Below are 18,236 nucleotides of genomic sequence, written 5' to 3'. Positions count from 1 at the left end.
TTAACTTCAGAAGACCCGGTCACGGCAGGGGAGATGGGGGAATGTGCGGGCCGGAGGCTATCAAGGAGATATTGGCAGGAAGAAATTCTGTCCCTTGGGCCCCCGCCCCTTCTCTAGCGCTCCTCTTCCCAGCCACGTGGACCTGTTCACCGGTTGGTGAACCCGGGGACTCGACCCAGGACTTCAAAGACCCCAGGCTCAGGACTGCTGGCCATAGGTTTACACAAACTCTCAGCTAAGTAACAAAATCCAGGGTGTTCCCCACTCAGAAAAAACTGACAACTGCTTCTCAGGCCCCCACTCAGCCTGGGGGTGGTCCGACGCTCTGCAGAGCCCTCAGCACACAGTCCGGGGCTCAGCCTGCAGCACTGGACGGCGACGCTCACACCAGCTCCAGATAGTGCTTCTATACTGAAGTTTCCGGAAATTCATCTATTTCATCAAACGCATTGAGGGTGGTTTTGCTGTTGTTCCTGGAGGAATCTTGGATTTTGTTCGAATCCGCTTTAAAAAAAAACACACACACACTATTTTAGAAATACAGCAGTCTGCAAAGTGTGTTAATTCAACCCTCCCATTTTACAGATGGGGAAAATCGGGGCCCTCAGACTCAGTTTGCCCAAGATCGCATGGTCAGACAGGAATGCTTGGCACACTTCCTGACAGGAACGGTACCTGTCCGTTTCACAGGCCCCGGATCTTCGTTGAGGAAGGAGACGTGTGTTTTCCATTCAGTCCACTTCACCTCATTGATCCTGTGAGTGTGAGAATCATTCTATTTCACAGCTGTACCTCATTAAATGCAAACGATAGCATGGCATTTGGGGTATCTGAGACAGCTCCCCTCTGTCTGTCCCAGGGATCAGGGTTTGAAACTGGCTCAAGTCCCCACTTTCCCAGGCCTCTAGGACTCAGTCTCCTCCCAGTGTGTGGAACCCCAAAACTCAGAGAGCTCTAATGGGGACACCTTCAGAGAGCAGCAGTGTGCCTGACGGGTGAGAGGCAGTTCTGGGGGTGGAAGTGGGGAGAAAGGGGAGAGAATGGAATGGGGGACCCCAGCTGAGAAGATGTGAGGGTGTGTGGATTAAACGCATAGATGGTTAACTGGGCTTAAGACTGCATTAAAAGGTGGTTAGGATTCAAACCCCAAAAGAGCAGGCAGTGTCTACGGTGTTAGAGTGCAACTGGAAACGATGGCTTGACTAATGTTCACATTCAGAGACCATCTCTGAGTGAACATGTCAGAATTAGAGACATTTGTCAGGGTAACAATTATAGTTGGAAATGATGGCTCAGAGAAGTGGGTTAAGGAAGGTAGTCTGTAGGGTCAGGCAGTCAGGTTGGGGTCAGAAGAAATGGACTTAGCAGGAAAGATGAGCATGACATTGTGCAAGTACTTTTTCAAAATCAAAAAGCTTGATGTCTATCAAAAGCAGCTGTCTCACTTTCCATTGCCAATGACAAAATGAGCCTCGGGCCCCGTGGCGTCACTGAACCCACATGAGGCAGACAGGAGGAAAAAGAGTGCCAGGCTGGACACTCTTTCCTAAACCAGACACTGGAAAGGGAGAGGCTGTGGAGGCCCCTCCAAACTGGCAGAGAGGGGCCCACGGCAGCACAGTCTCCTGTCCTCTCCCTTCTGCTGCTCGGGAAGCCTTGCCCCTGGGCCAGCGACCCTGGAGGAGTACATTTCAGTTTCTGAAGAGTCTTGAACAGACCATGACTGTGGGCCACAAGGGGCAGGACTGTTTCTCTAGCATCCACCGACCGGGCTCTCCGGGCCCACCCAAAGACTACCGCCCTACGGCCCTTCCTCCTCATTACCGCAGACACAGCCGGACATCTCCCTCTGCGACTTTACACAGCTCTCCCGTCCGGAACCTGCTCCTCAGCCATTCTGGCAACATTTTCTCAAACTCCAAGATCGTCCTGGCTCTCTGGGGACAGAAACCAACCTAAGCACGGCGCTGAGGAGCCAGCTCAGGAGCACAGCTCCTGTGACCAGGCACAGACCTGCTTGTACGCCACCTGCGCGCGCGCGCACACACACACACACACACACACACACACACACACACACAGAACACAGGCACGAGCGCATGCACGTGCCACCAAACAGCCCACTCCATTCCCGCTGGAAGCTTAATGCATAGATCCTGTGGGTTCAGCTAATCTACAGAATTCAAAAGTGGAAAACCAGAAAGTTAGGGAAAGGTGTTCAAATTGCTTTAAACATGACATAAGCAATGTTCATCCACATACCACACCATGGACTCTGAGCAGAGCAACCCCATAAGCCTGAGCGCCCCCATACCTGCTGTTGACTTGGAGCTCATGGAACCTAGATGAATGCCTCCTCAGACCTGGCCAAGCACAGGAAGCTGATGCGGATTCCCAGGCCCACCTCAGCTCCACCAGCGCTGATGGTTGGCAATAGCAGGTGGCGAGCTGAGCCCCTGTGAAGGCTCCCATACCAGGCTCACCTGTAGACGCCAGATGCGCTCACTCTCCTTGGAGACGTTCTCAACAGTCTCTCCCATGAGGGCAATGAGCATGTTGAGGAGGAGGACGAAGGTGAGGATGACGTAGGTGATGAGCAGGAACAGAAAGAGGATGGGGTACTTGGAGTTCTGCTGGATGTTCAGGTCGCCCAGGCCTATGGTGAGCTTGAAGAGTTCCAGCACAGCGTCGCTGAAGCTGCCATAGGAGCTGCAGTCCTTGTTGTCGTCGGAACACTTCTCAATCAGCGAGGCCAGGGCTGGGAGGACATAGCGGGGTGCTCTCTTCAGTCTCACTGCCTGGCTACTTCCCCAACAAGCTCATGCATACTTGCACAGACACACCCACACCCACACACACACACACTGCAGCCTGCCTCCTGCCCCCTTCCTCTGGCCATTTAAATTGCCATCTCCAGCCCCAGCTCTTCCAGAAGCTTCATCAAGCTGATTTTCTACAGAAAGCCCTTCCTGCCAAGCCTATCTCAGGCTGTGAGGGTCACATGGATCGATGTGCAATTGGGAGGCACATCCCACCGTGGGGATGGATAAGAGTGACAGGTCTCGTTTGAATCCTAGAGTCTAAGCTTCAGTCACCCTATGATCATCCTACGATCAGGGATGATGATTCTCCCTTGATTGAGCTGTTGAGAGAAGTAAAAAGCTAATGCTTGGGAAATGCTAAGCATAGCAAAGGCTCTATTGGGAGTTGATAGAATTGTTGCTAAGGCTGCTATGTTGTTTGTCATTTTGACATCTGTATAAAGCGCTTTACAAATGTGGGAGTTACTATTATTTACAAATCAATTACCTACTCCAAATCCAAGTAAGAACACGATATATACAAATAAGAACTTCAGAACGTCATGCAAAATGACCTATAAAGAAAAAAACATGATTTGAGAGTAAAGTCTGAGCACATAATCACTGTACATTGATCTCACTGCTTCCCATGCTCCCCAGGCTCCCACTCTAACCATGGCCTCACGCAGGCCATTCTCCCTTCCCCTTAGCCCAGTCTCCCTGATGCTCTAAAGCTCAGCCTAGACCACCTTCTCCTTCTGTTCTTGCTCTTCTCTCTCCTCCCTTCTCCCTTCTCCCTTGTTCCCCCTGGAACACAGTCTGTCTCAGTCCCTGGGATTCACCCTGTCCATGAGCACCTTTCTTCACAGTCTCACATCTGCAGTCCTCACACTTCCTGGGGGCAGTGGTGTGCTGGAGCCAGCTCATATCAGCTCACCAGAGCTGATTGTTACATTTTTATAAATTTTGTGAGCTGGCTGTTAAACATAGCCATTAATAAAAATTCAATCATGTGAACTTGTAAGTAAATGATACTTACAAGGAAATAATAAACAGTCAAAACTCATAACTTCTTAGTTGTTTTACTGTGTTTTGCAATTATCTATGCTCGTAAGGTTATTTACATCTATTGTAGCCTTACAGCAGAGATACTATTAATCGTATTACTATGCATCTCTTCCAGCTCAGTGTTCAGTGACATCATGTTGGTAGCTGGAAATCAGCATGGTGGGGGTATTTACACCATAGAAATGGGCAAATGCCATCAATCCGAGATTGACTCGTTTTGTTGACTATCTAGATCTGGATTTAAGACATCAATGGAGAAAATGTTAAAGCAGATTAAACTTAAAAATCTGTCCTATCTGGAGCTGTTACACTGTGAATAACATACTGAAATAACGAAATAGTCTTCTAGTATTTGAAAACTAAAATTCAGCAAATAACTGGCTCACATCATTGACAAACGACTGAAGTTCCAACATATTTTCACTGTTTCACCTTTGTTTTACTCCTCAGAGAAAAATATGAGCCAACATTTATGTTGGAATAACATTTGTTTGTCAGTTGCAATCATAGATTAGCAATAGATATGAAAGTTCAACAAAAATCAACACATTATTCAGTGGGACTCAACTACCTATATGGAATTTACAATAAAGAGTAGTGTACATTTTATTATTATTTAGAAAGGAAATTGTGTACTGCATCCTTTATATAGTAAATGTTATAATAAACATTTATGTATCAGAGTGTGTATGTGTGTGTTGCCCAGAGAGCCAGCTGTTAAATACTTACCAGCACACCACTGCCTGGAAGTGAGACCACTGCTTCACAAAGAGTATCCCTTCTCAATGCCCAACAAGCTTAGGCATTTTAGGGTCTGGACCCTTAACAGCTGACCAAAGGCAAACAAAAGCAGTAGCATTCTGAAGAAAAGGCAGCAGCCTGTCCTTTAGGCAAGCCACTTTAGCGCTCCAGACCTCAGTTTCCCCATCTGAGAAATGCACATTCTCTGAGGGCCCTCCCAGCCCGTGCATTGCCAACGCTCAGAGGGCCCCGAACCAACCTTCTGGATCATGACACTGTACATGCCCATGGACTGGAAGCCCCGCGTGTAGTACAGCATGTTCGCCCAGCCCAGGGCCATGGCCAGCACGAGGCAGGCGAGGTACTCTTTGTAGGCAAACAAGTACAAGAAGACAGACAGTATCACAAGCACAGCTTGGACAAAACTGTTCAGGAGACACAGGAGACAAGGGCCTTACTTACTTCTCAGCATCAGGGTAGGTATTAAATCCTCAACCTCCCTTTAAGCCCTGAACCATCACCCTGATGGCTGCCCTAGACCTGTTAGACCAGGGGTAGTCAACCTTTTTATACCTACCACCCACTTTTGTATCTCTGTTTGTAGTAAAATTTTCTAACCACCCACTGGTTCCACAGTAATGGTGATTTATAAAATAGGGAAGTAACTTTACTTTATAAAATTTATAAATCAGAGTTACAGCAAGTTAAAGCATATAATAATAATTACTTACCAAGTACTTTATGTCAGATTTTCGCTAAGTGTGGCAGAATAAATCTTTATAAAACAACTTACTATAGTTAAATCTATCTTTTTATTTATACTTTGATTGCTCTACTACAGCCCACCATGAAAGCTGGAATGCCCCCCAGTGGGCAGTAGGGACCAGGTTGACTACCACTGTGTTAGACTATTTAAAATCCAGACCACATCGCCGGATGCAAGTCGGGCCAGCAGTGAGCTGGTTGCAGCTGACTTTTTACAAACACAGATCCCCAGGCCCCCAGGAGATTCTGGTTCAGAAGACCAGAAGTGCAGCCCAGGAGGCTGCATATTCTTAAAATCACCCCCATGGTTTCTGATTCTCACATAGAATTTGGAACCTCTGAGGTAGGCTGAGGATGCAATGAATGGTTGCATTTTTAACCAAAATGATAAAAGCTGACAACACCTCTACTTAAAAGCCAGTCATAACAAAAATTCCTCAAACTTACTTTTTTATCTTCTAAAAAAAGTACAATATATGCTAAGTGAAATAAGCCAGTCACAAAAAGACAAATACTGTATGATTCCATTTAAATAACATCCTAAGAGTGGTCAAATTCATAGGGATAGAAAGTAAAATGGTGGTCCCCATGGGCTGGGGAGAGGGCAGTAGGGAGCTGTTGTCTAATGGGTATAGTTTCAGTTTCGCCAGATGAAAAGAAATCTAGAGATTGACTGCACAGCAATGCAAAAGGAATTAACAGTACTGACCTGCACGCTTAACATTGGCTAAGATGGGAACTTTTATGTTATGTGTATTTTCCCACAACTTAAAATTTTTAATATACTATATATACAACTTACACAAGATCAAAATCTACTCCTAAACACTGTATATACCATTGGTTATGTAGACATCTGGATAATAAAAATAAAAAAAACCTCTCTTGCTTATACATCAGCCAGTCTCCACCATTATAAAATATGTAACTAGTTAAAGTCAGGATGCAGGCCATCTTGTTTTTCTCGTGCAGTGAAAAGCAAATGTTTGGGTGATCGGTGCACCTGGGACCGAAGTGAAAAAGCACATCTACACTAACAGAGCAACGAAGCAGCAGAAAAGCAGGACAATGCACTGGTGCCTTTTGTCTTCCCTAAAGTCAATGGCTGTACAAATGGGGTTTTCTCTGGAATCACCATACTTTCTCCAAGGTGACAAACTCTCGTGTGATGTGCATCATGGGGCAGTGCTGTACCTGGCCTATCCATTCACTGCAGTATCTGGGCGCCCCACCCGCCCACAGGGATGAAGAACTTGGTTTATGCCTTTGGAAGGCAGGTACATACTTAATAAAACACCTAGGTGATTGGAAATATCAGGCCAAGATTCAAGATCCTATAGACCCAGCCTCCCAGACAGGAACTTCAGCAGCTATGAAGCCAACATTCTTCTACTCATGCCACAGATGCAATCAGCCTCTGCTCAGCTAGAGATGGGTCGTGTAAGCCTCAGATGTCAGTCGCACATGACCTCATTCAGACAGAGCTGAGCTGGGCTTTCTGGCAAGGGCCCTCTGGTAGTCAAGCCTGCACTAGCACGAGGAGAAGATGACATAGAGGCTGTGACTGGCTTCAATACCGCTGAAGTTCCGAGTGGCTATGAGTTACTCAATTCCCTGCTCTGGGCCTCAGTTTTCATACCTGCAGATGAGACTCAATCATTTCTCAAGTACTTTCCAGCTCTGATCTGCCAGGGTCCAAGATGGCAACTTCTAGACCCCATGCAACTTGGAGGAACTGGGCTGGAACCCTTCATAAAAAAGTAAATAGCACTGCTAAGCCTCTTCATGCCTTTCCCGTGCTGCCTGCCACCTGGGACTCTGTGTCAGGGTGGAGTCAGCCATCACTGCAGCCAGAGGGTGAACACTACTCTAGGGTTTTCTGGACTTCTCTACAGGCATCTACGTGCCTCTATTACCAAAAGTAAGAGAGGAAGTCCCTGGCCATGTGAGTATGGCAGACGACTGGGACATGTGACACGGTAGGGTGGCTATTCCAGAGGGACTCAGCTATCACCATTTAAGACTTTAGCCCTGCCTGAGAGGTGGTCCAAGGGGACAGACCTACTTACAAGACAAAGTGAAACCAGGCATCCGAAAGGATGGACTGCAGGTCTGAGGGTCTCAGCAGGAAGATCGCGATGCCCTGAGGCCAGAAGAGAAAGAAAAGCTTCAGCCTCTTCCTCCATTGAGAGGATTTAAGGGAGGGAGGTATTTATCCAGGACTGAGACTCAGTGTGTGAGGCCCAGCTGGAGCCCAGGTGAGAGCTACAGAGGGGACCTGTGCCCGGAGGACAGAGGCAACCCCAGGGGAGGAGTGCATGCTCCCCTAGTCTTCATGTATCTTTCACTCTCACCCTCAGTCTCACCCCAGAACCTGGAAAACAGCGCAACATGCAGCTACCTGCCATCACCCAAATACAGGGGGGCAAAAGCAGGTTAATGATAATAATAACTAATACAATAATTAATAAGTAACAATACAAAAATAAACTGTTTCACATACTCACAACTGGAAACCTACTTTTGCCCACTCCTGTATAGCTTAGCTTCCCACCGTTGGAGTCTTTGTTCACGCTGTTCCCCACACCCGCCCTGTAATGACCTTTCCCCCCACTGTCCTCATGCCCAATCCTACCAGAAGAAGTGCCATTTTTGCCCTCAGCCTTCCTCCTTCCCCTGTCCCCGATAAAAGTCATCTCTTTTCCTCTGAGCACTGGTCCCAACCCAACGCAGGACCTTTTCACCATCTATCTCAAAGTCTAGCTGTTTGCGTCCCTCTGAAATCCCCTACCAGACTGCGAACTCATTCACAGTCTTTCCTCCTCGCTATCATTTCTGCCAGTAACCACATGAGATGATGTTCAAAATATATGTTTTGACTTATTGGTTGGCTAGATGGATGGATCGATCAAGTGATTGATTGATAAAGAGATGGAAAGATGGAAGGATGGGAGGACAGTAGGTAAGGATGAATGGGTATTCAAATGGATGAATGAGTGGCTGGGTCAATGAGAGGGCAGGGGATTGAATGGGTAGACAGAGGGGAGAGGAGGAGGGGTTGCTGAGTGGCTGGGGCGGGTGGGTAAATGACAAATAGATGGAGAGATGAATGGAGGGGTGCACTGATGAAGTAGGTAAAATAGGTCTGCTTACTTATTTATTCCCATTTTGTGACTGAGAAATTTAAAGCTTAGAAAGAAAATGGCTCCCCAAGAGCCTCCCCCGCCCCAGCAGTAATGGCAAAGGACGATAGAATCAAAACCAAGCCCGCTGTCACAAGCCAGCACCACAGGCCAGTCTGGGAGAATTTCATGGCCCACTCACCTCTTTCACAGAAATGCACACAGCCCAGATGAGCACAAACATCCTTCCTAAGAGCTGCAGCCACCCCATCTTGTGTGTCAGGGCCAAGGGGTGTGGGAGGGCCTGGGAAGAAGGGAAGGAAGGGACGGTGCAGGGAGAGGAGTGAGAAAAGCAGGGGTGGTGTCAGCTCTGGAGGGAACACGCATGTACACATGCTGACCCCTCAAAATGGCCAGCAGCTAGCAGGAAGCCTAATCTCTGTACAGGGCTAGAGATGGGGCTGCAGCGCCCAGATCTCCACCGCGAGGAACATGATCCAGTTCATGCTATAACAATCCTCACATCTCGTGGCATTTGTCTTTACAAGAACTCATCCACATTCAGACGCTCACAGGCCCTCATCACAATTAAATAAACCTGAAACTCTGGGTAATAGATGCTAAGGCACAGAGTGGTGTAAGTGACATTCCCCTACACCATATCCTGTGGCCCTCACCTCAGAAACACCCAAGCAGCTCTAGATTTAGACAGAGCCAGGGCTTCAAGTCTCCTAATTTTCCAGGTCTAGCCCAGTACAGGTCAGCCTGGGCTGAGCATCGGGGGTTCAGCCCAGCTAAGCCCTGGGACATATGGACATATTCAGTTCCCTAAAAACTGTGAAGGACAAGTAGGGAAGCCCACGAAAATCTCTCGGCCTCTCTGGGCCTGTTTCCCCATCTGCACATGGGGCAGCTCTGTAGCTCTGCCCACCCATCCCCCCAATTAAGGGGCCCACATACCTCCTCTTCCCGTGGTCTGTAGTAAGAGATGAGAGTCAGGGTAATGTTGTAGAAGAAATAAAAGCAGAAGGACAGGAAGAACATGTACTTGGCAAACTTCTTCCATTTTATACGCAGCAGCGTGTGCAGAGGCTCCAGGGTCAGCATCTCATGCCGGTTCTAGGGGTAGACCACCACAGTCACCATGGAGACGGGGGGGGGGGGGCGCGAACATTGTCAGAGGCCCTCATTACAAAGGAAGCTCTGAGTCAGGACTGTCATTAAGTCCAATGGACTGGTTTAGCAGGAAATGTCAGGAGAGTAATTTACTTAGGGCTCCTGAGGCTCCTCGCCAGGGGGCCCAGGCAGCAGCCAGACACCACAGGAGAGGGTCTTCCAGCAGAAGCACCTGACATTCAGTGGGGAGCGAAGGCTAGAAGGAAGGAGTGTGGCTGCGGCTCTGGATCCAACTTAGCCCCTCTTCACTGTATAACCTTAGGAAAGCCCGTGACTGTCTCTGATCCTTCATCTCCTCATCTATACAACTGATATTATTCAAACTGCCCTACCCACCGGGCTGCCCTGAGGGTCCTGAAGACCCCAAACAAGGTGGGTTCTGGGAAGCATGATTCTCAGTAAAACGTAAAGAATGAAGACCCAGTCTGCTGCAGCACTTTCTGCCACAGCCAAAAACTTCTCGCTGCTGATCCTCTCTCTTGCCCTCCAGCTCCACTGACCTCTCCCTCTTGCCTCCTCCAGGTTGGCCTCCCTGATTGCCACAGCTATGAACTCCCTGACCCTTATTTGGGGCCAAGTGTAGGGGAAAGAGGAATTCTAAGTACGGTCATATAGAATGAATAGGGAGATGGGGGGGAAACAAGATGGAGAAAGTAAACACCAGCCATCCCCGCCCCCATACCTCCCATGATTCTGGGGCCAGGAGACCTCACCCAAGGACCACTGGGCACAAGTGACTCCATACAGGTCTTATCTATATTGTGCCAACTCCACCCACTAAAGGAAAAAAATGGAGGATTGCAGACATGTCCAGGTAGTGATATGGGGTCTTCCCAGTGTCCCCAGAGCCCAGCCTCCGGCCCTGACCTCCCCCAGCCCTCAGGGAGACCCACATCAATGTTGGTATTGTAGACAATGATTTCCAGCACCGAGTTGTCCGTCGTGGTATCCACGTTGGTGAGGTCGTAGAGCGAGGACGACACGGGCCCATATGCCCAGTCGGTGAACTTCCTGGACAGGCTCCGCAGTGGCTTCTCCTTGATCTCGCGACTGAGAATGTACTTCAGAATCTAAGGTCAAGAAGAGGAGCCACAGAACAGAGCATGGGGCCAAAAAAGCCAGGAAGGTGTTCTCATCAAGGATAGATTGAGTCTCGCCTCTGCACCAGATGCTGTGACCCCTGGACCCAGCTTTATCCGTGAAATGGATGAGAAACTCACTGTTCTGCCCATCTCGGCAGGGGTTGTGAATACCAGAGATAAAAGGTGCAAAGACCCTTTGCACACTGTGGGGAGACTACACAATTGGCTCTTAAAACCCAGTGCAGTGAAGAATCTAGCAACTGATATTTATGAGAAATCGTTTCTGTTTGGCCTGGATCTGAGAAGAAGCTAGAAGTTTTTCCAGCTTCCACATCCTACCTTTAGTCAAGACCCTGCCAGTTGAGGTTCACAACTCTGGCCAGACACAGGGTGATGCAGGACACCAGCCTTACAGAGAAGCCGGGGGACCCACCTTAAGTTAGTGATCCTCAAACTCTGCTGCATATTAGGTCACTGGGGAACATTTACAATACCCCACACCATTAACTCAATGCAAATCTCTGGAGGGGGTCCCAGACACCCGTATCCTGTAAAGCTTCCTGGGTGGCTCCAGAGGGCAGGCCACATGGACAGCCACAGCTCTCCAGCTCACTACTCTCCAAAAGCTGAACCCTGAGATACCCTGGAACCCTGAGGGCCAGGGCTTCCTGAGGCACCAACCCAAGACTCAGGAGGGACCTGTTAAGGAGAGCAGTGTCAGAGCAAGTGACCTCATGAGACTCAGTGGAGTTCCCATCTAATTTCGTGTGGGAGCCATGTCTTTACAGCCCAAGCAGAGGGCTCCTAGGGACAGGACAGTTCTCCCCAAAGACAGGGACTGCGTCTTAAGCACAGGAAGGGAGGAAGCAAGAGGAGGGAAGGGGGAGGGACACAATTCCTCCTTTGTCAAAGCCATTCTCCATCCCCTCCTCCCCCACCAGGAGAATGAAAAGGTCCCTTGTGGGCTCCAGCTCTGACCACTGGACTAGGACACAATGCCCTCAGGGCACCCATTCCCCACTGCTCCAACCTTGATCTCACACCACACATGGCTCCGGCCACCAAGAGTTATGAGCCCGCCCCAGCTCAAGTCTCCACCAAGGATCCCAGTCAAGCCTTGAGTTCCATGGACACATCACACAGGCACAAAGGGTCATAAGCGGCCACATATTCTGCTGCAGTCTTGGCTCAGAGTTTCAACCTGATGGACAGGCTGGGGTCTCCCCAAAGTTGAGGAGTAGCAGCGCATTGGGACTCCTGTCTTCAGGAGAGGCTGAAGGCCCCAAGGATCAAACAGTCAGCTTCTACTCAGCATCTTGCCACACAGGAATCCTCAGCCACAAGGCATTTGAAATATTATGTCACTACAACCTTAAGGCTCCCCCACTCTGGCCCCAGAAACAGGGGGTCCCAGTGCAAGAGATAAAAACATGGAATGGGCCTGACCTGTGGTGGCGCAGTGGATAAAGCGTCGACCTGGAAATGCTGAGGTTGCCTGTTTGAAACCCTGGGCTTGCCTGGTCAAGGCACATATGGGAGTTGATGCTTCCAGCTCCTCTCCACCTTCTCTGTCTCTCTCTCCTCTCTCTCTCCCTCTCTGTCTCTCTCTCTCCCTTTCTCTCTCCTCTCTAAAAAATGAATAAATAAAATTTTAAAAAAAAAACAAAAAACCATGGAATGTCCGGAACTAAAATGTAGAGGGCAGGCCCACGCACTGCATCTCAGCAGCTCTGTGTGGTCACTCGGAACAAACCCACCTCAGGCCATAACTATACTTCCAAACCTAAGGCTGAGAACTACCCCTGGCCGAAGTATGACCCATGGGGCCCCAGGGCTGTCAGATGGTAGAGTGCCTCCCGCCCTCCCACCTGCCACCAAGCCCCACCTCAGCCTTGCCCATCTTGGCAGCCAGCTGCAGCGGGGTGAGGCCATCATTGTTGCGCATGGTCTCCAGCTCCCAGTTCCTGCTCCTCAGCAAGATCATGTCATACATGTGCTTAACGAAGTCATTCTGTGTCTTAAAGTCTTCGGCCACTGTCACCAGGGCATGTAAGATATTGTTGCCCCGTGAGTCCTGCGAGGTGATGTCTGTTTGCTCATTCTCCATCAGCAGCTGCACAATCTCAGGCTGGTTGGTACATGCTGCCAGGGCCAGGGGTGTCTCACCTGGAGGGAGGAGCACGGGGGCTCAGTTCTCTCATAGACCAGAGCCGTGTTCCCCAAGTCCCAGGACCAAAGTCCATATCCTGACCATCTCGGTAGGACTGACTGCTGAGGTTTCCTGTCCCTCTTCCCAGCTCCCCTTGTATGGGGAGAAACTGAAGTTAGATCATTGCAATAACTTCTCTTCTTAAACACACCAAGCATTTTCCTACCTCAGGGCCTTTGCACAGACTGTCCCCTCTACCTGCAGTGCTATTTCTCAGATATCTGTATCACTCACTCCCTTACTTCCTTCAACTCTTTGTTCAAATGTCACCTTTTCAATCAGTCACCCTAACTGCTATATTTAACATTGAAATTCACTTCCTTCCTGTCCTAGAACTCTATTTCCACTTCTACCGCTTTACTTTTTATTTTTTAATAGTACTTATCATTTTCTAACATATTACTTAACATTATTTATTGCATTTATTATTGATGGTCTCTTTCCCATCGAGAATGAAAGTTCCATTAGGGCAGGGATCTTTGTTTCATTCATTGATATATTTCAAACACCTAGCACAGTGCCTAGTGTATACAGTAAGTAGTCAACAAATATTTAAGAAGAAAGAAGGCAGGTGACTCACACAGGGTCACACAGTAAGCCGGAGGCAAAACCAGGGCTGGATAGCAGGTCTCCTGCGGCTTACCTCCCAAACTCCGTCCTGTCCCCTTCCTTCAATCCACCCAACTAATGTTTCCCAACAGTGGCTCCAAACAGGTCTGACGCTTGGCAATGGACTGGACAAGACTCTGTCCACAAGGCCACCCAAATCGTCTAATTCTACTGATTCAAAACCATCCAGAGGCCCTGGCCGGTTGGCTCAGCAGTAGAGCGTCGGCCTGGCGTGCCGGGGACCCAGATTCGATTCCCGGCCAGGGCACATAGGAGAAGCACTCATTTGCTTCTCCACCCCCCCCCCTTCCTCTCTGTCTCTCTCTTCCCCTCCCGCAACCAAGGCTCCATTGGAGCAAAGATGGCCTGGGCGCTGGGGATGGCTCCTTGGCCGCTGCCCCAGGCACTAGAGTGGCTCTGGTCGCGCAGAGCGACGCCCCGGAGGGGCAGAGCATCGCCCCCTGGTGGGCAGAGCATCGCCCCTGGTGGGCGTGCCGGGTGGATCCCTGTCGGGCGCATGCGGGAGTCTGTCTGACTGTCTCTCCCCGTTTCCAGCTTCAGAAGAAAATAAAATAAATAAATAAATAAATAAATAAATAAAAACCATCCAGAAGAGAAAACAGGTCAGTGGTTGCTAGTCAGTCAGGGCTGGGCTGGGGTGAGGTGGGAAGCAGGGTTGACTACAAAGTGGTACTAGAAAATTTTAGTTGTTCGTTTCCTGTCCTGATCACAGTGTTACGCATTTGTGCAAATGAACAGAACTGTAAATAAAAGGGTGAATTTGACTATATCTAAATTACACATTTTAAAAAATATTTTTCACCTTAGAATATCCTAATCCCAATTGCTTTTGGACTCTCTAATTTGTCGCTGAGGGAATTTTCACCCTCACACTGTTGACTCCCCTTTTGCAGTCCTGAGAGGCACTGAGCACAGAAGACAGAGGACAGAGGACAGAGGACAGAGCTGGCCGCCAGGACACCTACATCCACTCCATACCACACTGGGCAAGTCATTTCTCTGCTTAGAACCTGTCTCTTTGCCTATAAACTAGGGCAGGGGTCCCCAAACTTTTTACACAGGGGGCCAGTTCACTGTCCCTCAGACCGTTGGAGGGCTGGACTATAAAAAAAACTATGAACAAATCCCCATGCACACTGCACATATCTTATTTTAAAGTAAAAAACCAAAATGGGAACAAATACAATATTTAAAATAACAAGTAAATCTAAATCAACAAACTGACCAGTATTTCAATGGGAACTATGCTCCTCTCACTGACCACCAATGAAAGAGGTGCCCCTTCCGGAAGTGCTGCGAGGGCCGGATAAATGGCCTCAGGGGGCCGCATGTGGCCCACGGGCCCATAGTTTGGGGACCCCTGAACTAGGGCTCTCTCCTTGCTCTTTCTCCCAGATCTCTGTTCCTCTTAGACCACCTGAGTGCCTCTGAAACCACCAGGTGACACGCCCTGACTGCAGGTTCCCCACCTCCCCAGCCCCTATCTATCTGGATCAGTTCAGATGGATCTACTCTTGTTCCCACCCTGGTCCAGGTTCTGCTCTCCGGGGCAAGTCTGAGCCGGCAGAAATTCGCAGTGGGGTCTTCAATACCGAGCCCACTAACACCTCTTGGGAAAGGAGCAGAGCCGATGGCCCCTCCTTCCACCCTCCTCCCGGGCCCCACCCATTAGCCCTTGTCCGGCTGGCAGCACCCACCGAAGTAGAAGCCTTCGTGCTGGTTCTTGGGATTGAAGAAGACCCCCTTGGCGTGGGAGTTGACGTCGGCGCCCGCAGCGATGAGCAGCGCTGTGATGTCTCCCTGCCGCCGCTCGATGGCGATATTCAGCGCCGTCTGCCCTGTAGACAGAGTGGGGTGTGCTCGCAGGGCTCAGCGGCTGAGACCACCGGTGACAACCCTGTCTGGCTTCTTTCCCCTTCTGGCCTCCCTACCGTCCATGGAGCCATGGCGAAATAAACTGCCTGTCTGGTCTTGTCAACAGCTACCACGAGTCCCAACTGTATTCTTTGCTTCATTCATTCTTATGTAAAAGCAAGGAATGTTTATGGGGCACCTGCTCTGTGGTCCTGAGCCTGGAGCTGGGGATCTGGTGCTCACGGGATGCAGTTTTGATTCTTGTCCTGAAGACACAGTCTCTCTGAAAATTAAGTGCTACCTACAGGGAGGTTGAAGCGCTATAGTACCAGAGCAGGAGCTCTTAATCCAGTCCAAGGGGGTGAGCAGCTTCCCAAAAGTGGCCTTTACGCTGTCATCAGGTATGTTTAGGAAGACTGGGAGGAGCCAGCTCATAGCCTGATAACCCCAGTGAAGAGATTAGAATTTTATCCTAAGGGCCATGGGAAGTCACGAGGTGTTGAAGCAGGAAAGTGACATGACCAGAGTTTTCAGGTTTTGTATATGTGCCTTTTCCGATCACTCTGGCTGCAAAATTGAAGGATGTCTTAGAAAGAGCTCAGACTTAGTGGAACCGTTGCTTCAGTGGAGAAAGAGATAATGAAATCCAAAGAACCTTAGGAGAGAGTCCCAGGATGGTCTGTGGGGCTTGGGGAATGAAGGGTGTCTCTGGTGAGGCCCAGGTAGCTGGCCTGGGTGTTGGGTGGCCGGTGCCAGTGACTGAGGCACTGAACAGGAACTCCCAGCAGGGAGGTGGGGGAGGGATATCAACCCTGCTGGTGGAACCTTCAGAACCTCCAGGCTTGAAGGATATCCCACCAGAAACAGCATTTTCCAAAAAGCTGCTGTCTTGCCATATATAAAAACAAATTTCTGGTGGATTAAAGAACTAAGCATTTTTAATTGGAAAACTTGTTTATAAGTAACCTATTACATAGTACAGAAACTCTTCTTAAGCAAGATCCAAAATGCAGAAACCATAAAGAAAAAACTGATATGTTTGCTTACAGAGAAATGAAATATTTCTGTATTTCAAAAAACACCTTAAAAAATAGTTAAATGGCAATTGGTAGGCTGGGGGAAATATTTGAGACATACAAAAGAGACGTGTATTTTTTTACAGTTTATAATAAGAGCCCTACAAATAGATAAGAAAGACAAACAACTTAAAAGGAAAAGGAGAAAAGAGTATTAAGCACTTCTCAGAGAAAAATATACCTAGCCAATAAAGAAAGTGAAAGATGTTCAGAATCACTGGTAATCAGGAAAATGAAAATCTGAACCTAATGAGTTAATATTTTTCACCCACCAGATGGGCAAAGACAAAAATAAACAAACAAATAAATAAATAGTGAAGAGTGGGGGAAAACGTTACCCTTGGTGCCCCTTTCTGAGGGGAGAGGAAAGCAATACCTTTTGGTGGCAAATTTGTCAGTAATTATTCTAATTTTAAATATGCATGCTTCTGGACCCAGAAAGTCCAACTCAAAGCCTTTTCCTAAAATACAAGGACACTGTGCACAGGGTCATAGACAAGAGTATGCATTGTGACATTGTTATAGCGAAATATTGGAAATGACCTGGATGTCTTCATCAGGGAAATGGTGAAATTAGCCCCAGTACAGTACACTCAGACTAAGCAGGTGAAGAGGAGGCAGACTTTAATATTCTGACACGAGAAGGTGTCTAAGACATATAGTTAATCTCCCAAAAAGCAGGTTGTAGAATACAAATAGTACAATATTATTCTATGTTAAATAAGTAGAGAAATGAATAAATAAAGCTATCTATTTCTATAGGCACATACACATATATGTCAAAAGCCTAGGGGAGTCCTCAAAGCATATACACAATAGTAATTATCCCTGAAGAGAAGAGTAAGAAACAAGTGAAGAGTTCCTTTTTAACTTAATTAAAATATTTGAGTGTTTTATAATGAAATTCTATTCATATGCTGTTTATGTAACTAGAAATGACCTGCTGCCTGACCAGGTGGTGGCACAGTGGATAAAGTGTTGACCTGGGATGCTGAGGGCCTAGGTTCAAAACCCTGAGGTTGCTGGCTTGAGCACAGGCTCACTGGATTGAGCTAAGGTTGCTGGCTTGAGCAAGTCACTGACTTGGCTGGAGCCCCCCAGTCAAGGCACGTTTGAGAAAGCAATCAATGACAACAACAAAAAAAATTGATGCTTCTCATCTCTCTCCTTTCCTGTCTGTCTGTCTGTCTCTCTCTCTCTCTCTCCCCCTCTTGTGTGTGTGTGCATGCGCACACGCTAAAATAAATAAATAAATAAATAAATAAATAAATAAATAAATAAATAAATTGCTATGGTGGATATCTAGAGGTCCATTATGATAATATTTCAAATGTACGGCCTAGCGTGCGGAGGACCCAGGTTCGATTCCCGGCCAGGGCACATAGGAGAAGCGCCCATTTGCTTCTCCACCCCTCCGCCGCGCTTTCCTCTCTGTCTCTCTCTTCCCCTCCCGCAGCCGAGGCTCCATTGGAGCAAAGATGGCCCGGGCGCTGGGCATGGCTCTGTGGCCTCTGCCTCAGGCGCTAGAGTGGCTCTGGTCGCAATATGGCGACGCCCAGGATGGGCAGAGCATCGCCCCCTGGGGGGCAGAGCACCGCCCCTGGTGGGTGTGCCGGGTGGATCCCGGTCGGGCGCATGCGGGAGTCTGTCTGACTGTCTCTCCCTGTTTCCAGCTTCAGAAAAAAAAAAAAAAAAAAAAAAAAAAATTTCAA

The 18,236-nt window shown here is 48.4% G+C and overlaps 1 protein-coding gene across 1 annotated transcript in view; it reads right to left on the bottom strand.

The window, feature by feature from the left end:
* Positions 1 to 224: 224 nt before the first annotated feature.
* TRPV3 (transient receptor potential cation channel subfamily V member 3) overlaps positions 225 to 18,236 on the bottom strand; it is a 34,673-nt gene continuing 16,661 nt past the window's right edge. The window contains exons 7-18 of the mRNA XM_066366253.1: positions 15,292 to 15,432; positions 12,641 to 12,921; positions 10,567 to 10,743; positions 9,458 to 9,616; positions 8,700 to 8,801; positions 7,445 to 7,518; positions 4,870 to 5,035; positions 3,310 to 3,376; positions 2,484 to 2,758; positions 1,825 to 1,937; positions 676 to 755; positions 225 to 504 (exon numbers count right to left, since the gene is read on the bottom strand). Coding sequence (XP_066222350.1) covers positions 407 to 504; positions 676 to 755; positions 1,825 to 1,937; positions 2,484 to 2,758; positions 3,310 to 3,376; positions 4,870 to 5,035; positions 7,445 to 7,518; positions 8,700 to 8,801; positions 9,458 to 9,616; positions 10,567 to 10,743; positions 12,641 to 12,921; positions 15,292 to 15,432 — 1,733 coding nt within the window. The 3' untranslated portion in view covers positions 225 to 406. The remainder of the gene's footprint in view (positions 505 to 675; positions 756 to 1,824; positions 1,938 to 2,483; positions 2,759 to 3,309; positions 3,377 to 4,869; positions 5,036 to 7,444; positions 7,519 to 8,699; positions 8,802 to 9,457; positions 9,617 to 10,566; positions 10,744 to 12,640; positions 12,922 to 15,291; positions 15,433 to 18,236) is intronic.

This window comes from Saccopteryx leptura, chromosome 2 (genome assembly GCF_036850995.1).
Source record: "Saccopteryx leptura isolate mSacLep1 chromosome 2, mSacLep1_pri_phased_curated, whole genome shotgun sequence".
NCBI classification, from domain to species: Eukaryota; Metazoa; Chordata; class Mammalia; order Chiroptera; family Emballonuridae; genus Saccopteryx; species Saccopteryx leptura.
Note: the sequence above shows the minus strand (reverse complement) of the source record. Positions and strands in the feature narration are given on the sequence as shown.